This window comes from Salmo salar, chromosome 02, assembly GCF_965601325.2.
Source record: "Salmo salar chromosome 02, fSalSal1, whole genome shotgun sequence".
Lineage (NCBI taxonomy): Eukaryota > Metazoa > Chordata > Actinopteri > Salmoniformes > Salmonidae > Salmo > Salmo salar.
In genome coordinates, this window is record NC_138292.1 from 65,384,967 (window position 1) to 65,409,987 (window position 25,021).

Sequence of the window (25,021 nt, forward strand, 5' to 3'; positions counted from 1 at the left end):
ACTAAGATTGGTTCCTACTACACTGGCTCTGACGCTCGTCTGATGTGACAGGGCTTGCAAACTAAAGCGGATTACAAAGAGAAACCCAGCCGCGAGCTGCCCAGTGATGCAAGTCTACCAAACAAGCTAAATGCCTTCTATGCTCGCTTCGAGGCAAGCAACACTGAACCATGCATGAGAGCAGCTGCTGTTCCAGACGACTGTGTGATCTCTTTCTCCGTAACCGATGTAAGTAAGACCTTTAAACAGGTTAACATTCACAAGGCTGCGGGCCAGACAGATTATCAGGACACCAGCTGGAAAATGTCTTTACTGACATTTTCAATCTCTCTCTGACCCAGTCTGTAATATCTACATGTACAGATTTCAAGCAGACCCCCATGTTCCCTGTGCCCAAGAACACAAAAACAAGCTATCTAAATGACTATCGCCCCATAGTGCTCACATATGTAGCCATGAAATGCTTTGAAAGGCTGCTCATGGCTCACATCAACACCATCATCCCAGACAGTAGAGAGAACAGACTGTGACTTGGGTGGCAGGAGCCTTTGACAATTTCTAGGCCCTTCCTCTGACACCAACTGGTATAGAGGTCCTGGATGTCAGGGAGCTCAGCCCCAGTGATGTACTGGTCTGTACGCACTACCCTCTGAAGCGCCTTGCGGTCGGATGCCAAGCTGTTGCCGTACCTAGCAGTGATGCAGCCAGTCAAGATGCTCTCAGTGGTGCAGCTGTAGAAGTTTTTGAACATCTGAGGGCCCGTTACAAATCTTCTCAGCCTCCTGAGGGGGAAGAGGCGTTGTTGTGCCCTCTCCACGACTGTTGGTGTGTTTGGACCATGATAGGTCCTTAGTGATGTGGACACAGAGGGAACTTGAAGCTTTCGACCACCTCCACTACAGCTCCATCGATGTGAATGGGGGTGTGGTCGGCCCTCCATTTCCTGTAGTCCATGATCAGCTCCTTTGTCGACAGGGCTGTAGTGGAGCAGGTCAAGTTCCTCGGTGGCTACATGGTGAATTATCATGGTCCACACACACCAACACAGACCTGAAGAAGGCACGACAATTCCTCTTCCCCTCAGGAGGCTGAAAATATTTGGCATGGGCCCTCAGATCCTCAAAAAGTTCTACAGCTGCACCATCGAGAGCATCTTGACTGGCTGCATCACCGCTTGGTGCGGCAACTGCTTGGCATCCAACCGCAAGGCGCTACAGAGGGGGGTGCGTACAGCCCAGTACATCAACGGGGCCTAGCTCCCTGCCATCCAGGACCTCTATACTAGGCGGTGTCAGAGGAAGGCCCTAAACATTGTCAAAGACTTCAGTCAGCCAAGTCATAGACTGTTCTCTCTGCTACCGCACGGACTGCTGTACCGATGCAATAGAACCAACAGGACCCTGAACAGATACTACCCCCCATTTAAAATCATCCAGCCTCATATACTTGTTTAAGCTGATGCCTTACCTCGTCCTCCCTTCCTCTCCCTCAGGCCTTCAGATGGACATAGAGAAAGGGATGGTCAGGATGTTCAGAATGCTGTGTGCATCCCAGAGCTACGTATGGAGAGGAGATGCAAGTAGCGTCTAGAAATAAACTACTGTGCTGAATGCTGCTAGACGCTTTGCCTGTGTGTGTGTGTGTGTGTGTGTGTTGTCCCCAATGACTTTTCTCTTGACACGATGGTTGGAGCCCTGCAGGGATGTGCCATTGTAGCAGAAGTATGTACACACACACACACACACACAAAAAAAAACATATTGATACACCAGGGGACCCACAGTTCAAAGAGCTTTACCTCCCACAGATAGACAGCAAAGGAGAGAAAGCTCCACAGGACAATATGGATGTATGGTTATAAACAGTCTATGAATACACACACCTGCTGTGCCCACCCACACACACAGACAGGAAACACAGTCAATGAATGTGTACAATTCATTTACACATGCACATGTCCAGTGTTTCTCGAACACACACACACACACAGAGACATATTCATGATAACGTGCTAACAGATGTTTAGTATCATGCTGTGAACCATATATGTTTTGGTGAATCACCTCTCACTCTAGTGTATGGCACACTGCCACTCATGCAGACACTGCATGTGATCGACAGCACACCAGCGTCACACACACCCTTTTCCTCCCTCCCATGCTTGCACTTGTGCTATCCTCCTTGCTCTTCCCACCTATTTCTCTCTCTCTCTCTCTCTCTCTCTCTCTCTCCCTCTCTCTCTCTCTCTCTCTCTCTCTCTCTCTCTCGCTCTCGTCTCTCTCTCTCTCTCTCTCTCTCTCTCTCTCTCTCTCTCTCTCTCTCTCTCTCTCTCTCTCTCTCTCTCTCTCTCTCTCTCTCTCTCTCTCTCTCTCTCTCTCTCTCACCCTTCCACTGTCATTTCATTTCTTTTTTTCCCTTTTACAGAACAGCAGCATCTTTCTTAATTTTCAGTTTCTTTCTTTTACCCTCATCCATCGGACTCAGTCTCTCTCTCTCACTCTCACTCTCACTCTCTTCCTCTGTCTCTGTGTCTGTCTCTCTCTTTCTCTCTCTCTCTCTCTGTTTCTCTTTCTGTTTCGCTCTCTCTCTCTCTGTTTCTCTCTCATTATCTCTCTCTCTCTCTCTCTGTCCTCTTTTGCTCTCTTTCATTCTACACACTCCGGAAGCATATGTCACCGTGCTCCAAAAGGAATCGCCTCCTTCTCCTCTCTTCTTTTGTTTTCCCATCCCCCATTCATCCACCTTACTATCCTTCGGTTCTCTTCAGTTCTCTTCCGTTCTTTCTAAACCTAGAACCATGTTCTATTTCCAGCTGGTGATCATGGCTGGGACGGTTCTCCTGGCGTACTACTTTGAGTACACAGACACGTTCCCCGTTCACATCCAAGGGTTCTTCTGTTTCGACAAGACGTTCTCCAAACCGTACCCCGGACCCGAGGACGACAGCAAGGCGCCGCCGGTACTGGTCTACTCTCTGGTCACTGCTATCCCCACTGTCACGGTAAGACTGGACTGGAGTAGCCTACAGACACACACACACACCTGGCGTAGCGTCACACACGTGGTGTTTGGATGGAGGTGTGTGTTTATAAGTGGGTGTGTATCCACGTGTCTTCTCCTGCTGTTTTGCATGTGTTTCTAACATTGTTTGCATATATTTGTTTTATCTATTGAAGGCAATGTGTGCAGCATACACTTTATGTTGAGCAAGTGTATACCATATGTATGTGTGTCAGTGAGTATGCAGCATGTGTGTATATAATATCAGAGGTTTCTTCCCACACAGACTGACACACACATGCTTTCAAATGAAATTGAATTTGTCAAATGCTTTGTAAACATCAGGTGTAGACTACCAGGGAAATGCTTACTTAAGGGTCCTTTTCCAACAATGCAGAGTTAAAGATAAATAAATATTTTAATATACAGTATATAGAAATAGTGACACGAGGAATAAATACACAGTGAATAACGAATAACAATAATGAGTAAAAATAACATGTCTATATACAGGGAGTACCAGTACCGAGTCAATGTGCAGGAGTACGAGGTAACTGAGGTAGCTATGTACATATAGGTAGGGGTAAAGTGACTAGGCAACAGGATAGATAATAGACAGTACCAGTAGCGTGTGTGTGTGTGTGTGTGTGTGTGTGTGTGTGTGTGTGTGTGTGTGTGTGTGTGTGTGAGAGAGAGAGTCTGTGTGTGTGAGAGTGTGTGTGTGTGTGAGAGAGAGAGAGTCTGTGTGTGTGTGTGTGTGTGTGTGTGTGTGTGTGTGTGTGTGTGTGTGTGTGTGTGTGTGTGTGTGTGTGTGTGTGTGTGTGTGTGTGTGTGTGTGTGTGTGTGTGTCTGTGTGTGTGTGAGTCTGTGTGTGGCGTCAGTGTGCATGGTATGTGTGTGTGTTTCCATAGGATGTCAATACATTCACATATCTACAGTATGCGTGGATGAGTACACTACAGTATAGTATAAATTATACATTGTACGAATAGAAGTGAACCCCATAGACAGAGCTGACCCTTGACCTTCCCCTCCAGGCTGGTCTCTATGCTCTACTTCAGTCCACTCCTATCACTTCATTAAGGCTTTAGCTCTGAGCCCAGGACTTTAAGGGCTTGATATTAACAGTGGTGGACTGTGGCTGAGTGTTACAGGGGTGGACAAGGGACTGGACACACGCCATAGTGCTTATTGAAGCCATAAGTTGCACTGAAAACTGGAACTTCTGCAATCTCTGGCTTTGGACATTAGATTGTATGTACACTGAACAAAAATATAAACGCAACATGTAAAGTGTTGGTCCCATGTTTCATGAGCTAAAATAAAAGTACCCATACCCACAAAAAGCTTATTTCTTTCTAATTTTGGGCACAAATTTGTGTACATCCTTGTTAGTGAGCATTTCTCCTTTGCCAAGATAATCCATCCACCTGACAGGTGTGGCATAACAAGAAGCTGATTAAACAGCATGATCATTACACAGGTGCACCTTGTCCTGGAGACAATAAAAGGCCACTCTAAAATGTGCAGTTTTGTCACACAACACAATGCCCCAGATTTCCCAAGTTTTGAGGGAGCGTGCAATTGGCATGTTGACTGCAGGAATGTCCACCAGAGCTGTAGCCAGATAATTTCTCTACCATAAAGCCGCCTTCAACGTTGTGTTAGAGAATTTGTCAGTATGTCCAACCGTTGTGAACAGAGTGCCCCATGTGTGGCGGTGGGGTTATGGTACGAGCAAGCATAATCTACAGAGAACAAACACATTTGCATTTTATTGATAACAATCTGAATGCACAGATATACTGGGACGAGATCCTGAGGCCCATTGTCGTGCCATTCATAAACCGCCATCACCTCATGTTTCAGCATGATAACGCACAGCCCCATGTCACAAGGATCTGTACACAATTCCTGGAATCTGAAAATGTCCCAGTTCTTCCATGGCCTGCATACTCACCAGACATGTCACGCATTGAGCATGTTCGGGATGCTCTGGATCAACATGTACGACAGCGTGTTCCAGTTCCCGCCAATATCCAGAAACTTTGCACAGCCATTGAAGAGGAGTGGGACAACATTCCACAGGCCACAATCAACAGCCTGATAACCTCTATGTGAAGGAGATGTGTTGCGCTGCATGAGGCTAATGGTGGTCACACCAGATACTGACTGGTTTTCTGATCCACGACCCTACCTTTTTTTTAAGGTATCTGTGACTAACAGATGACTAACTGGGAATATCTGTATTCCCAGCCATGTGAAATCCATAGATTAGGGCCTAATGAATGTATTTCAATTGACTGATTTCCTTATATGAACTGTAACTCAGTAAAATCTTTGAAATTGTTGCATGATGCGTTTATATTTTTGTTCAGTATAAATGGATAGATAGGTGGGTGGGTGGGTGGATGGGTGGGTGGGGGTGTTTGTGCATGTCTATGTGCAGATGACAGTATTTGGGAGAGACAGTGAATCTGTACAGCATGGTAAGTGTGTTTTACTGTATATGTGCATCCATGCAAGAGTGTGTGCGCAACTACCTGCTTGTGTGTGTGTGAATATGTGTCTGCCTCTATGTATCCATATACGAGAGAGAACATCTCTGCACATCACAGGGCACTGTAGTCTGGTGTGTGTGGGCGGACAGCAGGCAGCTAGCATCCTTCACTTCCAGCTACGGAAATGGGTTACATACTGTGTGAAGGATACATCTCACCACCAGTGTGTGTGTGTCGTGTGTGTGTGGTGTGTAGGTGTGTGTATGCAGGTGTGTGTGTGTGGAGGCTCTACACATTATGAGAGCCATTGGGAATGCCAAGGCTAAGTGGGGAACAATTCTGGCCAACACACACACACACACACACACACACACACACACACACACACACACACACACACACACACACACACACACCACTCAGCCTCTAGTAGTAATTACAGTAGCCATCTACATGGCAACACTGCAGTTGGAAGCACTACTTATACCATATCTGCACTGTTAGCCCCGGTGGCTAATTACGTGTGTGTGTCTGTGTGAGTGTGTGTGTGTTGTGTGTGCGTGTGTTGTGTGTGTGACAAGCCACCCCTGGACCTACACAATGAGAGGGTTGAGTTACAAGCACTTACCAGTTTAACATTTGAACTGATCGTCTGCTCAACATACAGCATTAACGTTTGGTCATGATAGCCATGTATAGAATGTGGAAGTAGCCTGGCTGGTGTAGTGGGGATGCCGCAGCCTCCAGTACACGTCTACGGTGTCGGCATACAGTAGGTTTAAACCCGGCCTACTGCCTTTTGACACAACCTCTGTCTTTCCACACTGTCATCCTCTCTGTCTGTTCAATAAAGTCTGAGAATACGCTACATATGATACATGTACGCTATAGGAGGGGACATGGTGAATGGGAACTCAGCTTGAAGTTGAAGAGCTATTTTAGAAACGTGTAAATATCTGGGTCACACACACACACCCACCTAATGCTAAATACTGGTGCCCTGAAGAGCTGTTCTCTGTTCTGCTACTAAGCCCTTGGAACATTTTAGAGAGGGCGAGGTAGCGAAAGGAGAAAAAGAGAGAGACAGTAGAGAGGAAAGGGGGAAGACTGTGAGAAGAGGGGAAGACTGGGAGAGAAAGAGAAGGATAGAGAGCAGAGAGCAGAGAGAGAGGGAGTTTAGAGGGCGATATAAAGAGAAAAGAGAGTAGAGGGGGAGGAAAGAAGAAAGTAGGAAAGAAGAAGAATGACAGAGTGAATGATAGAGGTAGGGGGAGAGAGAGAGAGAGAGAGAGAGAAAGAGAGGCTTGTTGTTTGTGTGTTTGTGTTGCCTGTCAGTCAAGCCGTAGGAAGTCCCCTTCTCCTCCTGAATTATGGAATGGATCCTGACAGGCAGATAGAGCTGCTGCTGCTGATAACCATACATAGACTGTGTCCCAAATGGCACCCTATTCCCTATATAGTGCTCTACTTTTGGAATGGGCCCTGGGCAAAAGTAGTGCACTATCTATGTCGGGAAAAGGGTGACATTTAGGACGCAACCAGAGAGAGCCAGAGGAGAGAGGATAGTGGTGGTGTCACATCAACACCCTTCCCCTCTGTCTCGGTCCCACTGAATGGGATCTGGATATTGAGATTGGTTCCTCCCAATATAAAGAAAAAGAGGTGAGAGTCTGTCTGTCTGTCTGTCTGTCTCTGTCTCTGTCTCTGTCTCTGTCTTTTGTTGAACTGTGAGATGGAGAAAAAGAGAGGGAAGGACGGAAAGTGAGAGGGAGATCATATGAAATGGAATAGAAAGAGAGAGGGAGATCATATAAAATGGAATAGAAAGAGAGAGGGAGATCATATAAAATGGAATAGAAAGAGAGAGGGAGATCATATGAAATGGAATAGAAAGAGAGAGGGAGATCATATGAAATGGAGTAGAAAGAGAGAGGGAGATCATATGAAATGGAGTAGAAAGAGAGAGGGAGATCATATGAAATGGAATAGAAAGAGAGAGGGAGATCATATAAAATGGAATAGAAAGAGAGCAATAGAAGGGTAGAAATAGTCTGGACTGTAACCTAGATTCTCCACAAAGCGACCGGGAAGTCTGCCCAGGCAGGAATGAAAGAGAGAATAAAGGAAGGATGAGAGAGAAGGAAGAACTAGAGAGAGTGTGGGTAGGAAGCTAAATCGTCATGGTAACACTAGGACAGGTTTGTGAGACTATGCCATGTACAGTTGAAGTCGGAAGTTTACATACACCTTATCCAAATACATTTAATCTCAGTTTTTCACAATTCCTGACATTTAATCCTAGTTAGGATCATCACTTTATTTTAAGAATATGAAATGTCAGAATAATAGTAGAGAATTATTTATTTGAGCTTATATTTCTTTCATCACATTCCCAGTGGGTCAGAAGTTTGCATACACTCAATTAGTATTTGGTAGCATTGCCTTTAAATTGTTTAACTTTGGTCAAATGTTTCGGGTAGCCTTCCACAAGTTTTCCACAATAAGTTGGGTGAATTTTGGCCCATTCCTCCTGACAGAGCTGGTGTAACTGAGTCAGGTTTGTAGGCCTCCTTGCTCGCACATGCTTTTTCAGTTCTGCCCACAAATTTTCTATAGGATTGAGGTCAGGGCTATGTGATGGCCACTCCAATACCTTGACTTTGTTGTCCTTAAGCCATTTTGCCACAACTTTGGAAGTATGCTTGAGGTCATTGTCCATTTGGAAGACCCATTTGCAACCAAGCTTTAACTTCCTGACTGATGTCTTGAGATGTTGCTTCAGTATATCCACATACTTTTCATTCCTCATAATGCCATCTATTTTGTGAAGCGCACCAGTCCCTCCTGCAGCAAAGCACCCCTACAATGTGATGCTGCCACATTTCTCCAAGAAGTACGATCTTTGTCCCCATATGCAGTTGCAATACGTAGTCTGGCTTTTTTATGGCGGTTTTGGAGCAGTGGCTTCTTCCTTGCTGAGCGGCCTTTCAGGTTATGTCGATATAGGACCCGTTTTACTCTGGATATAGATTCTTTTGTACCTGTTTCCTCCAGCATCTTCACAAGGTCCTTTGCTGGAGTTCTGGGATTGATTTGCACTTTTCGCACCAAAGTACGTTCATCTCTAGGAGACAGAACGCGTCTCCTTCCTGAGCGGTATGCTGGCTGCGTGGTCCCATGGTGTTTATACTTACTTTATATTGTTTATATTGTTTGTACAGATGAACGTGGTACCTTCAGATGTTTGGAAATTGCTCCCAAGGATGAACCAGACTTGTGGAGGTCTACATTTTTTTCTGAGGTCTTGGCTGATTTCTTTTGATTTTCCCATGATGTCAAGCAAAGAGGCACTGAGTTTGAAGGTAGGCCTTAAAATACATCCACTGGTACACCTCCAATTGACTCAAATGATGTCAATTAGCCTATCAGAAGCTTCTAAAGCCATGACATCATTTTCTGGAATTTTCCAAGCTGTTTAAAGGCACAGTCAACTTAGTGTATGTAAACTTCTGACCCACTGGAATTGTGATACAGTGAGTTATAAGTGAAATAATCTGTCTGTAAGCAATTGTTGGGAAAATGACTTGTGTCATGCACAAAGTAGATGTCCTAACCGACTTGCCAAACTATAGTTTGTTAACAAGAAATTTGTGGAGTGGTTGAAAAATGAGTTTTAATAACTCCAACCTAAGTGTATGTAAACTTCTGACTTCAACTTTATGTCATTACAAACGTTGTTATATAGAATTTGTAAGGCACTAACTATATGCATTGGGACCACATCACACACACACACGCGCGCATGTGTATACCGTGAGATGACGATGTGTAACGAACAATAGGGAAATATCAAATCAAAGTTCATTGTTGTCACTTACATAGATTTGCAGTTGTTATTGCAGGTGTAGTGAACTGCTTGTGTTTCTAGCTCCTATAGTGTAATAATACCTTGCAATACAAAACAATACGCATAGAATCCCAAAAAGTAGAGGTTTGTGTCAAGAACTGCAGCACTACTGGGTTTTTCACGCTCAACAGTTTCCTGTGTGTATCAAAAATGGTCCACCACCCGAAGGACATCCACACAACTGTGGGAAGCCTTGGAGTCAACATGGACCAGCATCCCTGTGGAACGCTTTCGACACCTTTAGTCAAAAACAGTGACATAACACGCACCCACATACATTTTCTTTACATTTGTTTTATTTTCTTTGTAATTTTTTTTGCGTGGGTGTGTGCTACGCCCATGATGTACAATGTAAAAACAATTTAAACTGAGCCATGTTGGTTTAAAAAGCTGACTCTTCCAAATGAAAAATTGATCACTTGATCAAATGAAAAATGTATCATTTAAACTGAGCCATGTTGGTTTAAAAAGCTGACTCTTCCAAATTAAGTTAGTATATCTATAAGAAAAATAAGAAGTATCAAATAAATTATATCCAGCTATGGATTTGGTTTGCTAACTTGCTAGCTAGGTGGCTAGATGTCAAGATCAAGCTTCTAGGTTACAGCAGAGACATTCAATCCCTTCCTGAATCAAGATCCCTGTTGCATAAATTGTTTGGTCCGTTAAAAAAATTGAAATAATAATAATAATAATAATTTGGGTGGAAATAGCACCCCCTTCTGTGGACTTCTGGTAATACCGTATTCTCCGGTATGGTACAGAAACGGTACGACGATATGAATATCTGCATACCGCCCAATATCTGCAAAATCTCTATATCACTTATTAACCTCTCCCCTCGTCTCTCCATCATCCATTCTCCTCTTCTATTGTAAACATCTGTGACTCCTAAACACGCTCCACTGGACATGAGAAAGCTCTTCTGCTCCACTTTCCAACCGTTAGATTTGACAGAGCTGCCAGCAGTCACAAGCAAGAACACACCACACACACACACACACACACACACACACACACACACACACACACACACACACACACACACACACACACTGATACAGTATACACACACATAGTTCACACATAGACTCTCTCTCACACACACACACACACACACACACACACACACACACACACACACACACACACACACACACACACACACACACACACACACTGATACAGTATACACACACATAGTTCACACATAGACTCTCTCTCTCACACACACACACACACACACACTCACACTCACTCACACACTGATACAGTATACACACACACAGTTCACACATAGACTCTCTCTCACACATACACACACACACACACACACACACACACACACACACACACTTCAAAAGAAAACATAGCAATGCGATCCTCTCTGAAGGAGAAGACAGCCAGTATCAGTCATCGTTGTCACCCTCCTCATCTATCCGCTTCTCTCTCTCTTTCTTTCTCTCTTTCTCTCTCTCTCCCTCTCCTTTCCTCCATCCCTCCCTGCTACTCTTGAAAGTCAGCAGGAAGGAGCAGGTTCAGCTTTGATTCATTTGATCTCTTCTAACTAGTGCTTTACATCTCTCTATCAGTCCTCTCTCCACTTCTCATCTTCTGATCTAAAGCTCCACGATGGACTCCAGCAGTGTCTTCGAGTGTCACAGACAGCAGAATACCAGTATTTGTAGGTTCTTCTCTTCTGTGAGTGCCAGTTATGTAAACTCATTGTCACTAGTATGTCTAACACAGTCTAAGTCTCTTTAAGTGTTTACCTGTTGATAATATCGTGGCAGCAGCAGTTCACATGAATCCACAAAGGGCCTGACATTGCAAACAAACCTCAGTGTGTGTGTGTCTAAGCGTATTCATGCCCATAGGCCTGTGCAGCGGTGTGTTTCTGTGTGTATGCCTGGTACTGTACGAGCGCATACGTACAGTGTGTGTGTGTGTGTGTGTGTGTGTGTGTGTGTGTGTGTGTGTGTGTGTGTGTGTGTGTGTGTGTGTGTGTGTGTGTGTGTGTGTGTGTGTGTGTGTGTGTGTGTGTGTGTGTGTGTGTGTGTACTTGTGCATGTTAATTAATGTAAAGGCTCCTGGTTAGAGGATATGCCATAGCTGACTGTTTAAAATGTGTTATTATGTATAAATGATTCAATGTTTCCCCTCCCTTTATACTGCTGTAGTAGAACACTGGTAAAAGTTATCTCACCTGTAAAAAGACACACACACTACAGACTAACACTGAACACTAACCATCACCACTAACACTAGGCCTAGAGGCTAACACTGAACACTAACCATCACCGCTAACACTAGGCCTAGAGGCTAACACTGAACACTAACCATCACCACTAACACTAGGCCTAGAGGCTAACGCTGAACCAAACGTGGTGAATGTTCAGTCACTTAAGATGTGTTGTGTGTGTTAATATTGATGAAGAAATGAGGCCTGTGTGAAGTCCATTACAGTCCGTTGGGTTGCGATGTTGGTTCTGTTAATTAGGGTTAACATATTGGGTCGATTTCAAGCCTCGACTTATCTAATGGGTTTCCATTGAGTTGTATTGACATTTGACGGCACGCTATAATCGCACCTGCGGTGAGATTCTGAGGTTACAGGGTTTTCCTCCGACTGTCACTGTAGGGAATCGGAATCGATATTTGGATTAAAAGGTTCGAGGTGCAACAGAGTAGGAGCACAAGAGAGCACAATTACATTACACATCACCTCCCCTCCACATCCAAACAAATAGACCCCGTGTTCACAAAAGGTTTTACACCATAGCTGTTCTCCATTTACCTCTCTGTTTGAGTCCCATAGGATTCCTCTCTGTTTGAGTCCCGTAGGATTCCTCTCTGTTTGAGTCCCATAGGATTCCTCTCTGTTTGAGTCCCGTAGAATTCCTCTCTGTTTGAGTCCCGTAGGATTCCTCTCTGTTTGAGTCCCGTAGGATTCCTCTCTGTTGAGTCCCGTAGGATTCCTCTCTGTTGAGTCCCGTAGGATTCCTCTCTGTTGAGTCCCGTAGGATTCCTCTCTGTTGAGTCCCGTAGGATTCCTCTCTGTTGAGTCCCCGTAGGATTCCTCTCTGTTGAGTCCCGTAGGATTCCTCTCTGTTGAGTCCCGTAGGATTCCTCTCTGTTTGAGTCCCGTAGGATTCCTCTCTGTTGAGTCCCGTAGGATTCCTCTCTGTTGAGTCCCGTAGGATTCCTCTCTGTTGAGTCCCGTAGGATTCCTCTCTGTTGAGTCCCGTAGGATTCCTCTCTGTTGAGTCCCGTAGGATTCCTCTCTGTTGAGTCCCGTAGGATTCCTCTCTGTTGAGTCCCGTAGGATTCCTCTCTGTTTGAGTCCCGTAGGATTCCTCTCTGTTTGAGTCCCGTAGGATTCCTCTCTGTTGAGTCCCGTAGGATTCCTCTCTGTTTGAGTCCCGTAGGATTCCTCTCTGTTTGAGTCCCGTAGGATTCCTCTCTGTTTGAGTCCCGTAGGATTCCTCTATGTTTGAGTCCTGTAGGATTCCTCTCTGTTGAGTCCCGTAGGATTCCTCTCTGTTTGAGTCCCGTAGGATTCCTCTCTGTTGAGTCCCGTAGGATTCCTCTCTGTTGAGTCCCGTAGGATTCCTCTCTGTTTGAGTCCCGTAGGATTCCTCTCTGTTGAGTCCCGTAGGATTCCTCTCTGTTTGAGTCCCGTAGGATTCCTCTCTGTTTGAGTCCCGTAGGATTCCTCTCTGTTTGAGTCCCGTAGGATTCCTCTCTGTTTGAGTCCCGTAGGATTCCTCTCTGTTGAGTCCCGTAGGATTCCTCTCTGTTTGAGTCCCGTAGGATGCCTCTCTGTTGAGTCCCGTAGGATTCCTCTCTGTTGAGTCCCGTAGGATTCCTCTCTGTTGAGTCCCGTAGGATTCCTCTCTGTTGAGTCCCGTAGGATTCCTCTCTGTTGAGTCCCGTAGGATTCCTCTCTGTTTGAGTCCCGTAGGATTCCTCTCTGTTTGAGTCCCGTAGGATTCCTCTCTGTTTGAGTCCCGTAGGATACCTCTCTGTTTGAGTCCCGTAGGATTCCTCTCTGTTGAGTCCCGTAGGATTCCTCTCTGTTTGAGTCCCGTAGGACTCTTCACCACTCACTTCCTCACAACCCTGCTTCACCACACACTTCCTCAAGTTCCTGCTTCACCGCTCCCTTCCTCACAGCCCTGCTTCACCGCTCACTTCCTCACAGCCCTGCTTCACCGCTCACTTCCGCACCTCCCTGCTTCACCACTCACTTCCTCACATCCCTGCTTCACCGCTCACTTCCGCACCTCCCTGCTTCACCACTCACTTCCGCACTGCCCTGCTTCACCACTCACTTCCGCACCTCCCTGCTTCACCACTCACTTCCTCACATCCCTGCTTCACCGCTCACTTCCGCACCTCCCTGCTTCACCACTCACTTCCGTACTGCCCTGCTTCACCACTCACTTCCGCACAGCCCTGCTTCACCGCTCACTTCCTCACAGCCCTGCTTCACCACACACTTCCGCACATCCCTGCTTCACCGCTCACTTCCTCACAACCCTCCTTCACCGCTCACTTCCTCACAACCCTCCTTCACCACACACTTCCTCACAACCCTCCTTCACCACACACATCCCTCCTTCACCGCTCACTTCCTCACAACCCTCCTTCACCACACACTTCCTCACATCCCTGCTTCACCACGCACGCACGCACGCACGCACGCGCGCACGCACACACACGCGCACACACGCACACACACACACACACACACACACACACACACACACACACACACACACACACACACCCTCTATCATGGTGGTCATAGTGGGAGTTAGCCCAGTGGATCACACAACCCCTGTTTCAACCTCTTCTCTTTAGATCCTCAGTAGCACACACACACACACCCTCTCATCTGATCACACACACACACACACACACACACACACACACACACACATAGAGACCTCCCCTTTGACACAGATTCACACATACTCACACACAAGCCCTTTATCTCCCTAACCCGGTTAGATCCTCCATACAGCTCTGATCAGAATACTGCTGAGCCCCTACGATGATCACAGGACCCTTTGACAGACAGAGACCGATGATGTAGGGTAGATGATCATGCAATATGCATGGTGCGGTAGGAGTGTGGGATGCTAAAACGCTACACATAGCTAAATCTCACCGCATACTGAACACTATTAGAAAAAAAGGTGCTATCTAGACCCTAAAAGGGTTCTTCAGCTGTCCCCAAAGGAGAACCCTTTGAAGAACCTTTTTTGGTTCCAGGTAGAACTCTTTTGGGTTCCATGTAGAACCCTCTGTGTAAAGGGTTCTACATGGAAGATTATGTGTTTAGATAAGTATGTAATAAGATTTAATTGAACTACAGCATTCATGAGAGAGAGAGAGAGAGAGAGAGGAGAGAGAGAGAGAGAGAGAGAGAGAGAGAGAGAGAGAGAGAGAGAGAGAGAGAGAGAGAGAGAGAGAGAGAGAGAGAGAGAGAGAGAGAGAGAGAGAGAGAGAGAGAGAGAGAGAGAGAGAGAGAGAGAGAGAGAGAGAGAGAGAGAGAGAGAGAGAGGGTTAGCAGGTGTTAATGCAAGTGTAGCGAAATGCTTGTGCTTCTAGTTCCGACCATGCAGTAATATCTAACAAGTAATATAACCTAACAATTTCACAACAACACCTTATACACACAAGTGTAAAGGAATGAATACGAATATGTACATAAAAATATATAAATGAGTGATGGCCGAACGGCATAGGCAAGATGCAGTAGATGGTATAGGGTACAGTGTATATATATATATATATATATATATATATATATATATATATATATATATATATATATATATATATATATATATATGAGATGAGTAATGTAGGGTATGAAAACATATAAAGAGGGATTGTTTAAAGTGGCTAGTGATACGTAACAACAGGATAGCAAGATGCAGTAGATGGTATAGAGTAGGGCTGGGCGATATATCGATATAGAAAATATATCGATATATTTTAAATGTGATATGAAATTAGACCATTTCGCATATATCGATATAGTTCAAATTTGCGCTTTGATCCTTGCTCCAAGCAAGCTGCAGACCCGGAGCTCTCTGCGCTGCTCCCCGCGCCCCGCCCCTCCTCTTTCATGCACAGAGGGGGGAGGGGCAGGAACAGACACTTCAACAAACATGGAGGAAGCAACAGCGTCTGCACCGCGGTTTGAGGAGGAATTGGTTAGTAAAAGAAAAAGCATTGGCTCAGTAATTTGGAGATGGTTCGGATTCAAAGTATCAGATGAGCAACAAAATCACGTTATATGTAGGCAGTGCCATAAAAAAGTTACAGCCAGGGGTGGAAGCACTACAAATCTTTTTCACCACCTAAAACAGTGGCACAAACTGCAATACGAAGAGTGTGTGAAACTGCGCGCTGCAGAAGCCCCAGCCGCAAGCCGTCGACAACCCGAAAACGCTCCAGCCCCGAAACAAAGCTCACTGCAAACTTCATTTTCCCGCAGTGTGCCTAATGTCTACCTCAAGACAGCATTACTGTTTATCAAAGTAAAAAAAGAGGGGGAAAATGTTTATTGAGTTGATAGTCTGTTTCTTGTGCAACTGGTTGAGGCTGTTCAGATAACAAATTGAGTTAACAAAAAGCAAATGGTAATCTCAGGCTGATGTTTAAAAAACATTTTCTCAAACTGAGCACTTTATTTTGTTCTTTATTTATATATAATTGCTGCCCTTACTAGGGTTTGTCATATTTTATTATTTTGTAATGTTCGTTATTTGCATCTGTGGATTTGTTAGAAAGGAGAAGAAATCTGTAATTTGATTTTAATAAGCCATTTAAAGTTGTCAAACAAAAAAAAAGGTGTCTTTTCTCATAAATATATATAATATTTATTTCAGAAAAAGATAGGCCTATTTTATTATATAGGCTATTTTTGTTTAAGATATTTTTATTTATTTAAATGTGCACCTTATGGAGCTTTGATTTAAAAAAAAAAGGTACTCCTGTTATACAGTGTTTATGTTTACATGTTATTGTTATTTGAACAGCTGAGCATTTAATCTGAACCAGGTGAAGAGCCCTGTTTTATTATTTATTCATTTGATTTTTCAACTGTTCACTGAAATAGCCGGTTTCAATAAAACTACTTGAGACATGTCATATCTGGCTTTGACTGAACATTTGCTCTCACTTTGCGGAAAAAATATCGGGATATATATCTTATATCGATATTCAGCCTAAATATATCGGGATATGACTTTTGGTCCATATCGCCCAGCCCTAGTATAGAGTACAGTATATACATATGAGATGAGTAATGTAGGTTATGAAAACATTATATAAAGTGGCATTGTTTAAAGTGGCTAGTGATACATTTAATTACATCAAGATGCAGTAGATGGTATAGAGTACAGTATATACATATGAGATGAGTAATGTAGGTTATGTAAACATTATATAATATAAAGTGGCTAGTGATACATTACATCAAGATGGCAAGATGCAGTGGATGGTATAGAGTACAGTATATACATATGAGATGAGTAATGTAGGTTATGTAAACATTATATAATATAAAGTGGCTAGTGATTAATTGATTACATCAATTTTCCCATTATTAAAGTGGCTTGAGTTGAGTCAGTATGTTGGCAACATCCACTCAATGTTAGTGATGGCTGTTTAACGCAGGTTTTGGTAGCGGGCCGTGTCAGTGGCACTGTATTGTCCTCAAAGCGAGCAACAAAGTTGATGTTAGATACTGTTCCTTCTGTCTGAAAAACATTGTTCTTGCTCTTGCACAACTTTCACATTACTTCAGATAGTCTGACATCACAAGGGAAGGATCAAGGATCCTACAAAGCCCTACACCTCTCCTCCTCCTCTCCTCTTGTCTCCTCCCGTCTCCTCTCCTCCTCTCACTTCTCCTCTGTTATTCACGACAGCTAAGCGTGACTCTCACACTCTGACATGATTAGAAGACCCAGGCCCAGATCTCTGCCACTACCTGGTCCTCCTCGGGCTATGGAGCGGTAAACAGAGACACACACACGCACACGCACGTACGTACGTACGTACGTACTTTCAATCTTAGAAGAAATGGTTCCAAAAGTGTTTCTGCGGCTGTCCCAACAGTAGAACCCTTTTTGGTTCCAGGTAGAATTATTTTGGTTCCATGTAGAACCCTCTGTGGAAAGGCGTTCTGCCTGGAACCCAAAAATATGATCCTATGGGGATAGCCGAAGAACCCTTTTGGAACCCTTTTTTCTAAGGGGTGTATGCTAACATCTGAGCCCTCACTGGGGCCCTCAGGCCTGTGTAGAGTGAAGGGGAATGACAGGAGACAGTATTACTGTTAGCCTGTGATGTGGTTGAGTCATCTTCTGAGCTCTGCACCCGTAGGGACAGAGACCATGCATACGAATGGCATCGTTTGCATCCCACATGGCACGCTATTATCCTATATAGTGCACTACTTTTGACCAGAACCCCATGACCCTGGTCAAAAGTAGTGCACTATGCAGGGAATAGGGTGTCATTTGGGACACAGACCCGTTTAAGACTACTTTTGGTCGTTACTATACATGGGTACTATTGGGAAGGCATAACCCTGCTGAACCATGGCTGTTGTAAATGCCAGTGGGGCAAAACTGGATGCAGCTAGCTAGCCAACTTCTACCGACTAGCAGCACTGTAGAAACTAATACATTACAACGGAACGATTTCATTAGTGTAGTGTTAGCTAGCTACATAGTTGTCTTTGCTGTCTTTGTATCTAAGATAATTGTGTAGTTTAGAGTAATTATCGAGGTTAGCTAGCCAGGTTAGCTAGTGTTAGCTAGCTACATAGTTGCCTTTGTATCATGATAAGTTGTAGTACTGAAACTATCGAGGTTACCTAGCCAGCTACACTTTCAAAGAAAGTCAACAACGCAGCCACTGCTAGCTAGCCTACTTTACCAGCCAACAGTACTGTATCATTTTAGTCATTTTAGTCAATAAGTTGTCTTTGTCATAGTTTGTCATAGCTTGATAATTGTGTAGTTTAGAGTAATTATCGAGGTTAGCTGGCCAGCTATTTTCATCCCCCGCGACGCCATTTCCAAACCTAGCCAACTATTACCGACGAGCAGCATTGTAGAAACTAAATACATTACAAAGGAACGTCTTGATTAGTGTTATGTTAGCTAGTGTCGTGTCTTTGGGGGTACCATTAAACGGAAGATATGTTTATCAATTAGCTCCCTGTAATTATTATCACGCGATTAAACTGATTAATCGTTTAATTGTAATTAACTAGGAGGTCGGGGCACCAAGGAGAATATTCAGATTACAAAGCTATAATTTTCCTAATATAACTTTCCTGTACTATAATATTATATTCTATTATAGTATAGGTCGATTATCTTCTAAGTTTAAATGGTGGATTTACCTCTAGTCCAGTCTCATTCCAAAACGTCGTAAATTGTTGTATCTGCACGAACCCCGTCTTTACTAAAATCATCCATACATCAATTGTCTTAAAATCATTTATTTACTACACTAAGTAATTAACAGAAAAACATACAAACAGTAATTATCGTCAACAAAGGATTGGTATCGGAATGTGCCCTTGTGGGCTAAACAGGCTGGTCGGCCTGTTGAACAATGGGTCATAAATGGTCAGCTGAGAAGTTTACACAGAGTTCATTAACAATTGACAATTGAAGGCTCACTCATTCGAGAACAATTGCAATCAATATATATATTTACGCTCAGTGTGTCGTTCTGATTCTTGTTGGAGAGTAGTTCTGTTGGGGAGTTTTGTCCGCGTTCTCTCTCTCTCTCGGTTAGAATGGATCTTTCAGAGCGACATTCATTAATGTCGTCATCGAATGGTTGTTTCGTTGGTCTTCGCGTTCGATTATATAATTTACTTAGCTGCAGACTAATAATTAATATCAAAGACTTGTTCTTATTCTGTCGGTATCAATAGTCTAAAAGTTAACCACGTGGTATGGTTCACTTTCAGTAGAGTACTTGGATGGTCAAACCTCTGGCCATAGAGTGTAGGCCTGGTCTAGAGAAATGTAAATCAGGGAGTGTTTTATAGTGCCCATCGAACAGGCTGGTCAAATGACGCCTGGTCCTGTATATGTCCCTGGGGCGTGCCTATGACTGAGTTAGATTTGGTTACAGAAATACAATTCTATCACATTACATCAGTACATAGCATCTCAATGTCTTACAAAAGCTTTATCCTTATCAATACATTCCATACACCCATATGAGGCAAGTCTTAAACTGAGTCTATTATATAAACAGTTTTATGGTAATATGGCTATATTGTCTCTTCTGAGTATCACAAAATTGTACCAAGCGGATGAGTTCGTAGCTGGATTCTTCAACAATCTTCCATACCTTCTCCAGCACACACATATCGCTCGGTTCTCCAATTCTATGAGTTGGAAGAATTTCCTTTGTCTGTCTATGAAACGTGGGGTAGGAGATTCTCCTCAGAGGGTTTTTTACAACCCTGGGTTGGGGGGAAGGTAGGTTGGGTGATGGTACGAAGGGGAGGGGGTCAACTGTCCTTCCTGTACCCAAAGAGGCCAACGTCATGACATACCCCCCCGGTGGTTTGGATCTTGTTTATCCTGCAAGTTACAAATCAACATAAAATCATGACCACGTGATGTCCCATTGGTAGATCATCGTTGCAGTCCTCTCTGGTGGTTGAACTTGGTAGGCTCTCTGAAAGCGGAGCCGTCCACCACAAGGATGGGCAGTTGATGTCCGGTTGGTGATCGCCGTTGCGGTCTCCTCAATTGGTGTACCTTGGTAGGTTCCCTGGAAGCTGTAAAGTACCCCAGGAAGGGCCAGGGGATGTCCTGGTTGGTGATCGCCGTTGCGGTCCCCCCCTCTGGTGGTTTACCTTGGTAGTCTCTCTGACAGCGGGCATGCCGCCACAAGGATAGGCTGTGGGTGTCCGGATTTGGGGTCGCCGTTCCGGACCCGTCGTCCAGACTGGAAGATCTGGGCAGTAACTTAGGCAGATGTTAACAACGCACACACACTCATGAAATATATATAATTACATTCATTCCCCAATGAGCGGCGTTGTGGCACTAAGTGATGGTTGTATGGGGACTTTGTTTATGGCTCTATCACTTCCTAAGTGTCAAAGGAACTGAACCGAAAAGGAATGAAAGCATAAACAAAACAAAAATATACAAAATATAGTTCACACAAAAAAAATCATCTAATTGGACTGTATTCTATATACGTCCAATGTTCTGGCAAAATGATTATCATGGCATTGTCTCTAATGCCATATCTAGGGTTTTCCTACTTGGTGTGTTGCTTAGGCGCTATCCTAAGTTGATAACTATATGATAAGTCTACAGCTGTAATGCACTAGTTTTGGGCAGTCTACAGGTATGACCTACGGACTTCTGGGAAGAAAACTGGTGAGTGCTGTAGAGTCAAAGGCCTAGAAGTAAATGTTCAACTTTACTAAGGCTGGTATATTGCTTGGGCCCTTAAGTGGTCCTAGCATAAATCCTAATTGGATGTTCCGTTGTGCATGTGCGTTTATGCTTACACAAGCGCGCATGTCAAGGGAAGAAAACCAAGTATCCGGGCAGATTACAACTTGTGTCTGTCTATCCCTGTTCTCCCCCTCTGCACAGGCCATACAAACTATTCACACCGCGTGGCCGCTGCCACTCTAACCTGGTGGTCCCAGCGCGCACGACCCACGTGGAGTTCCAGGTCTCCGGCAGCCTCTGGAACTGCCAGTCTGCGGCCAACAAGGCAGAGTTCATCTCAGCCTATGCTACCCTCCAGTTCCTCGACTTCTTGGCGCTGACGGAAACATGGATTACCACAGATAACACTGCTACTCCTACTGCTCTCTCCTCGTCTGCCCATGTGTTCTCGCACACCCCGAGAGCTTCTGGTCAGCGGGGTGGTGGCACTGGGATCCTCGGCCACCCAACAACCTGCCCGCTTGACCCTATCCCCTCCTCTCTTCTCCAGACCATTTCCGGAGACCTTCTCCCTTACCTCACCTCGCTCATCAACTCATCCTTGACCGCTGGCTACGTCCCTTCCGTCTTCAAGAGAGCGAGAGTTGCACCCCTTCTGAAAAAACCTACACTCGATCACTCCGATGTCAACAACTACAGACCAGTATCCCTTCTTTCTTTTCTCTCCAAAACTCTTGAATGTGCCGTCCTTGGCCAGCTCTCCAGCTATCTCTCTCAGAATGACCTTCTTGATCCAAATCAGTCAGGTTTCAAGACTGGTCATTCAACTGAGACTGCTCTTCTCTGTGTCACGGAGGCGCTCCGCACTGCTAAAGCTAACTCTCTCTCCTCTGCTCTCATCCTTCTAGACCTATCGGCTGCCTTTGATACTGTGAACCATCAGATCCTCCTCTCCACCCTCTCCGAGTTGGGCATCTCCGGCGCGGCCCACGCTTGGATTGCGTCCTACCTGACAGATCGCTCCTACCAGGTGGCGTTTCGAGAATCTGTCTCCGCACCACGTGCTCTCACCACTGGTGTCCCCCAGGGCTCTGTTCTAGGCCCTCTCCTATTCTCGCTATACACCAAGTCACTTGGCTCTGTCATATCCTCACATGGTCTCTCCTATCATTGCTATGCAGACGACACACAATTAATCTTCTCCTTTCCCCCTTCTGATAACCAGGTGGCGAATCGCATCTCTGCATGTCTGGCAGACATATCAGTGTGGATGACGGATCACCACCTCAAGCTGAACCTCGGCAAGACGGAGCTGCTCTTCCTCCCGGGGAAGGACTGCCCGTTCCATGATCTCGCCATCACGGTTGACAACATTGTGTCCTCCTCCCAGAGTGCTAAGAACCTTGGCGTGACCCTGGACAACACCCTGTCGTTCTCCACTAACATCAAGGCGGTGACCCGATCCTGTCGGTTCATGCTCTACAACATTCGCAGAGTACGACCCTGCCTCACACAGGAAGCGGCGCAGGTCCTAATCCAGGCACTTGTCATCTCCCGTCTGGATTACTGCAACTCGCTGTTGGCTGAGCTTCCTGCCTGTGCCATTAAAGCCCTACAACTCATCCAGAACGCCGCAGCCCGTCTGGTGTTCAACCTTCCCAAGTTCTCTCACGTCACCCCGCTCCTCCGCTCTCTCCACTGGCTTCCAGTTTAAGCTCGCATCCGCTACAAGACCATGGTGCTTGCCTACGGAGCTGTGAAGGGAACGGCACCTCCGTACCTTCAGGCTCTGATCAGGCCCTTAACCCAAACAAGGGCACTGCGTTCATCCACCTCTGGCCTGCTCGCCTCCCTACCTCTGAGGAAGCACAGTTCCCGCTCAGCCCAGTCAAAACTGTTCGCTGCTCTGGCACCCCAATGGTGGAACAAGCTCTCTCACGACGCCAGGACAGCGGAGTCCATCACCACCTTCCGGAGACACCTGAAACCCCACCTCTTTAAGGAATACCTAGGATAGGATAAAGTAATCCTTCTAACCCCCCCCCCCCCTTAAAAGACTTAGATGCACTATTGTAAAGTGGTTGTTCCACTGGATATCATAAGGTGAATGCACCAATTTGTAAATCGCTCTGGAAAAGAGCGTCTGCTAAATGACTTAAATGTAAATGTAAATGATGTACTGTGACAACGTTTTCCAGACGTTTTTCTGACTTTCTGGTCAGGTTGTTTACTGGTTATAAAAGGATGTTATTTACACCCTTTTTGTTGTTGCAACCAGTAAAAAAATGTATATGTGGTTGTAATCTGGTTAGCTAATAACGTCTTCTCAGCCAGAAAAACAGTTTACAACCACGTTACGTGGTAAATCTTGTCCGCTGGGTTAAGCAGCAGTACCAATGTAAAAATAACTATCAATAGAACTAGATATCTCTATGCAGTAGTTACATCTCTATACAGTAGTTATATCTCTATGCAGTAGTTATCTATATTCCGTAGTTATATCTCTATACAGTAGTTAAAGTGTATCTCTATGCAGTAGTTTTATCTCTAACAGTAGTTATATATCTAACAGTAGTTATATCTCTATGCAGTAGTTATATCTCTATACAGTAGTTATATCTCTAACAGTAGTTATATCTCTAACAGTAGTGTATCTCTAACAGTAGTTATATCTCTATGCAGTAGTTATATCTCTATACAGTAGTTAAAGTGTATCTCTATGCAGTAGTTATATCTCTAACAGTAGTTATAGCTCTATGCAGTTGCTATATCTCTATTCAGTAGTTATATCTCTATACAGTAGTTCTATCTCTATGCAGTAGTTATATCTATATTCCGTAGTTATATCTCTATACAGTAGTTATATCTCTATGCAGTAGTTATATCGATATTCCGTAGTTATATCTCTATACAGTAGTTAAAGTGTATCTCTATGCAGTAGTTTTATCTCTAACAGTAGTTATATCTCTATGCAGTAGTTATATCTCTATGCAGTAGTTATATCTTTATACAGTTGTTAAAGTGTATCTCTATGCAGTAGTTATATCTCTAACAGTAGTTATATCTCTAACAGTAGTTATATCTCTATGCAGTAGTTATATCTCTATACAGTAGTTAAAGTGTATCTCTATGCAGTAGTTATATCTCTAACAGTAGTTATATCTCTATGCAGTTGCTATATCTATATTCCGTAGTTATATCTCTATACAGCAGTTATATCTCTATACAGTAGTTAAAGTGTATCTATATGCAGTAGTTATATCTCTAACAGTAGTTATATCTCTATGCAGTTGCTATATCTCTATTCAGTAGGTATATCTCTATACAGTAGTTCAAGTGTATCTCTATGCAGTAGTTATATCTCTATGCAGTAGTTATATCTCTATGCAGTAGTTATATCTCTATACAGTAGTTATATCTCTATGCAGAAGTTGTATCTCTATACAGTAGTTAAAGTGTAGAGATACACTTTAACTACTGTATAGAGAGTAGTTCAAGTGTATCTCTATGCAGTAGTTATATCTCTATGCAGTAGTTTTATCTCTAACAGTAGTTATATCTCTATGCAGTAGTTATATCTCTATGCAGTAGTTATATCTCTATACAGTAGTTAAAGTGTATCTCTATGCAGTAGTTTTATCTCTATACAGTAGTTAAAGTGTATCTCTATGCAGTAGTTTTATCTCTTAACAGTAGTTATATCTCTAACAGTAGTTATATCTCTATGCAGTAGTTATATCTCTATGCAGTAGTTTTATCTCTAACAGTAGTTAAAGTGTAACTCTATGCAGTAGTAATATCTCTAACAGTAGTTATATCTCTATGCAGTTGCTATATCTCTATTCAGTAGGTATATCTCTATACAGTAGTTAAAGTGTATCTCTATGCAGTAGTTATATCTCTATGCAGTAGTTATATCTCTATACAGTAGCTATATCTCTATGCAGTAGCTATATCTCTATGCAGTAGCTATATCTCTATACAGTAGCTATATCTCTATGCAGTAGCTATATCTCTATACAGTAGTTAGTGTATCTCTATGCAGTAGTTATATCTCTAACAGTAGTTATATCTCTATGCAGTTGCTATATCTCTATACAGTAGGTATATCTCTATACAGTAGTTAAAGTGTATCT

The 25,021-nt window shown here is 44.0% G+C and overlaps 1 protein-coding gene across 1 annotated transcript in view; it reads left to right on the forward strand.

The window, feature by feature from the left end:
• The first annotated feature begins 2,479 nt into the window (after nucleotides 1-2,479).
• LOC106589633 (phospholipid phosphatase-related protein type 5) overlaps nucleotides 2,480-25,021 on the forward strand; it is a 33,618-nt gene continuing 11,076 nt past the window's right edge. The window contains exon 1 of the mRNA XM_045707729.2: nucleotides 2,480-3,001. Coding sequence (XP_045563685.2) covers nucleotides 2,798-3,001 — 204 coding nt within the window. The 5' untranslated portion in view covers nucleotides 2,480-2,797. The remainder of the gene's footprint in view (nucleotides 3,002-25,021) is intronic.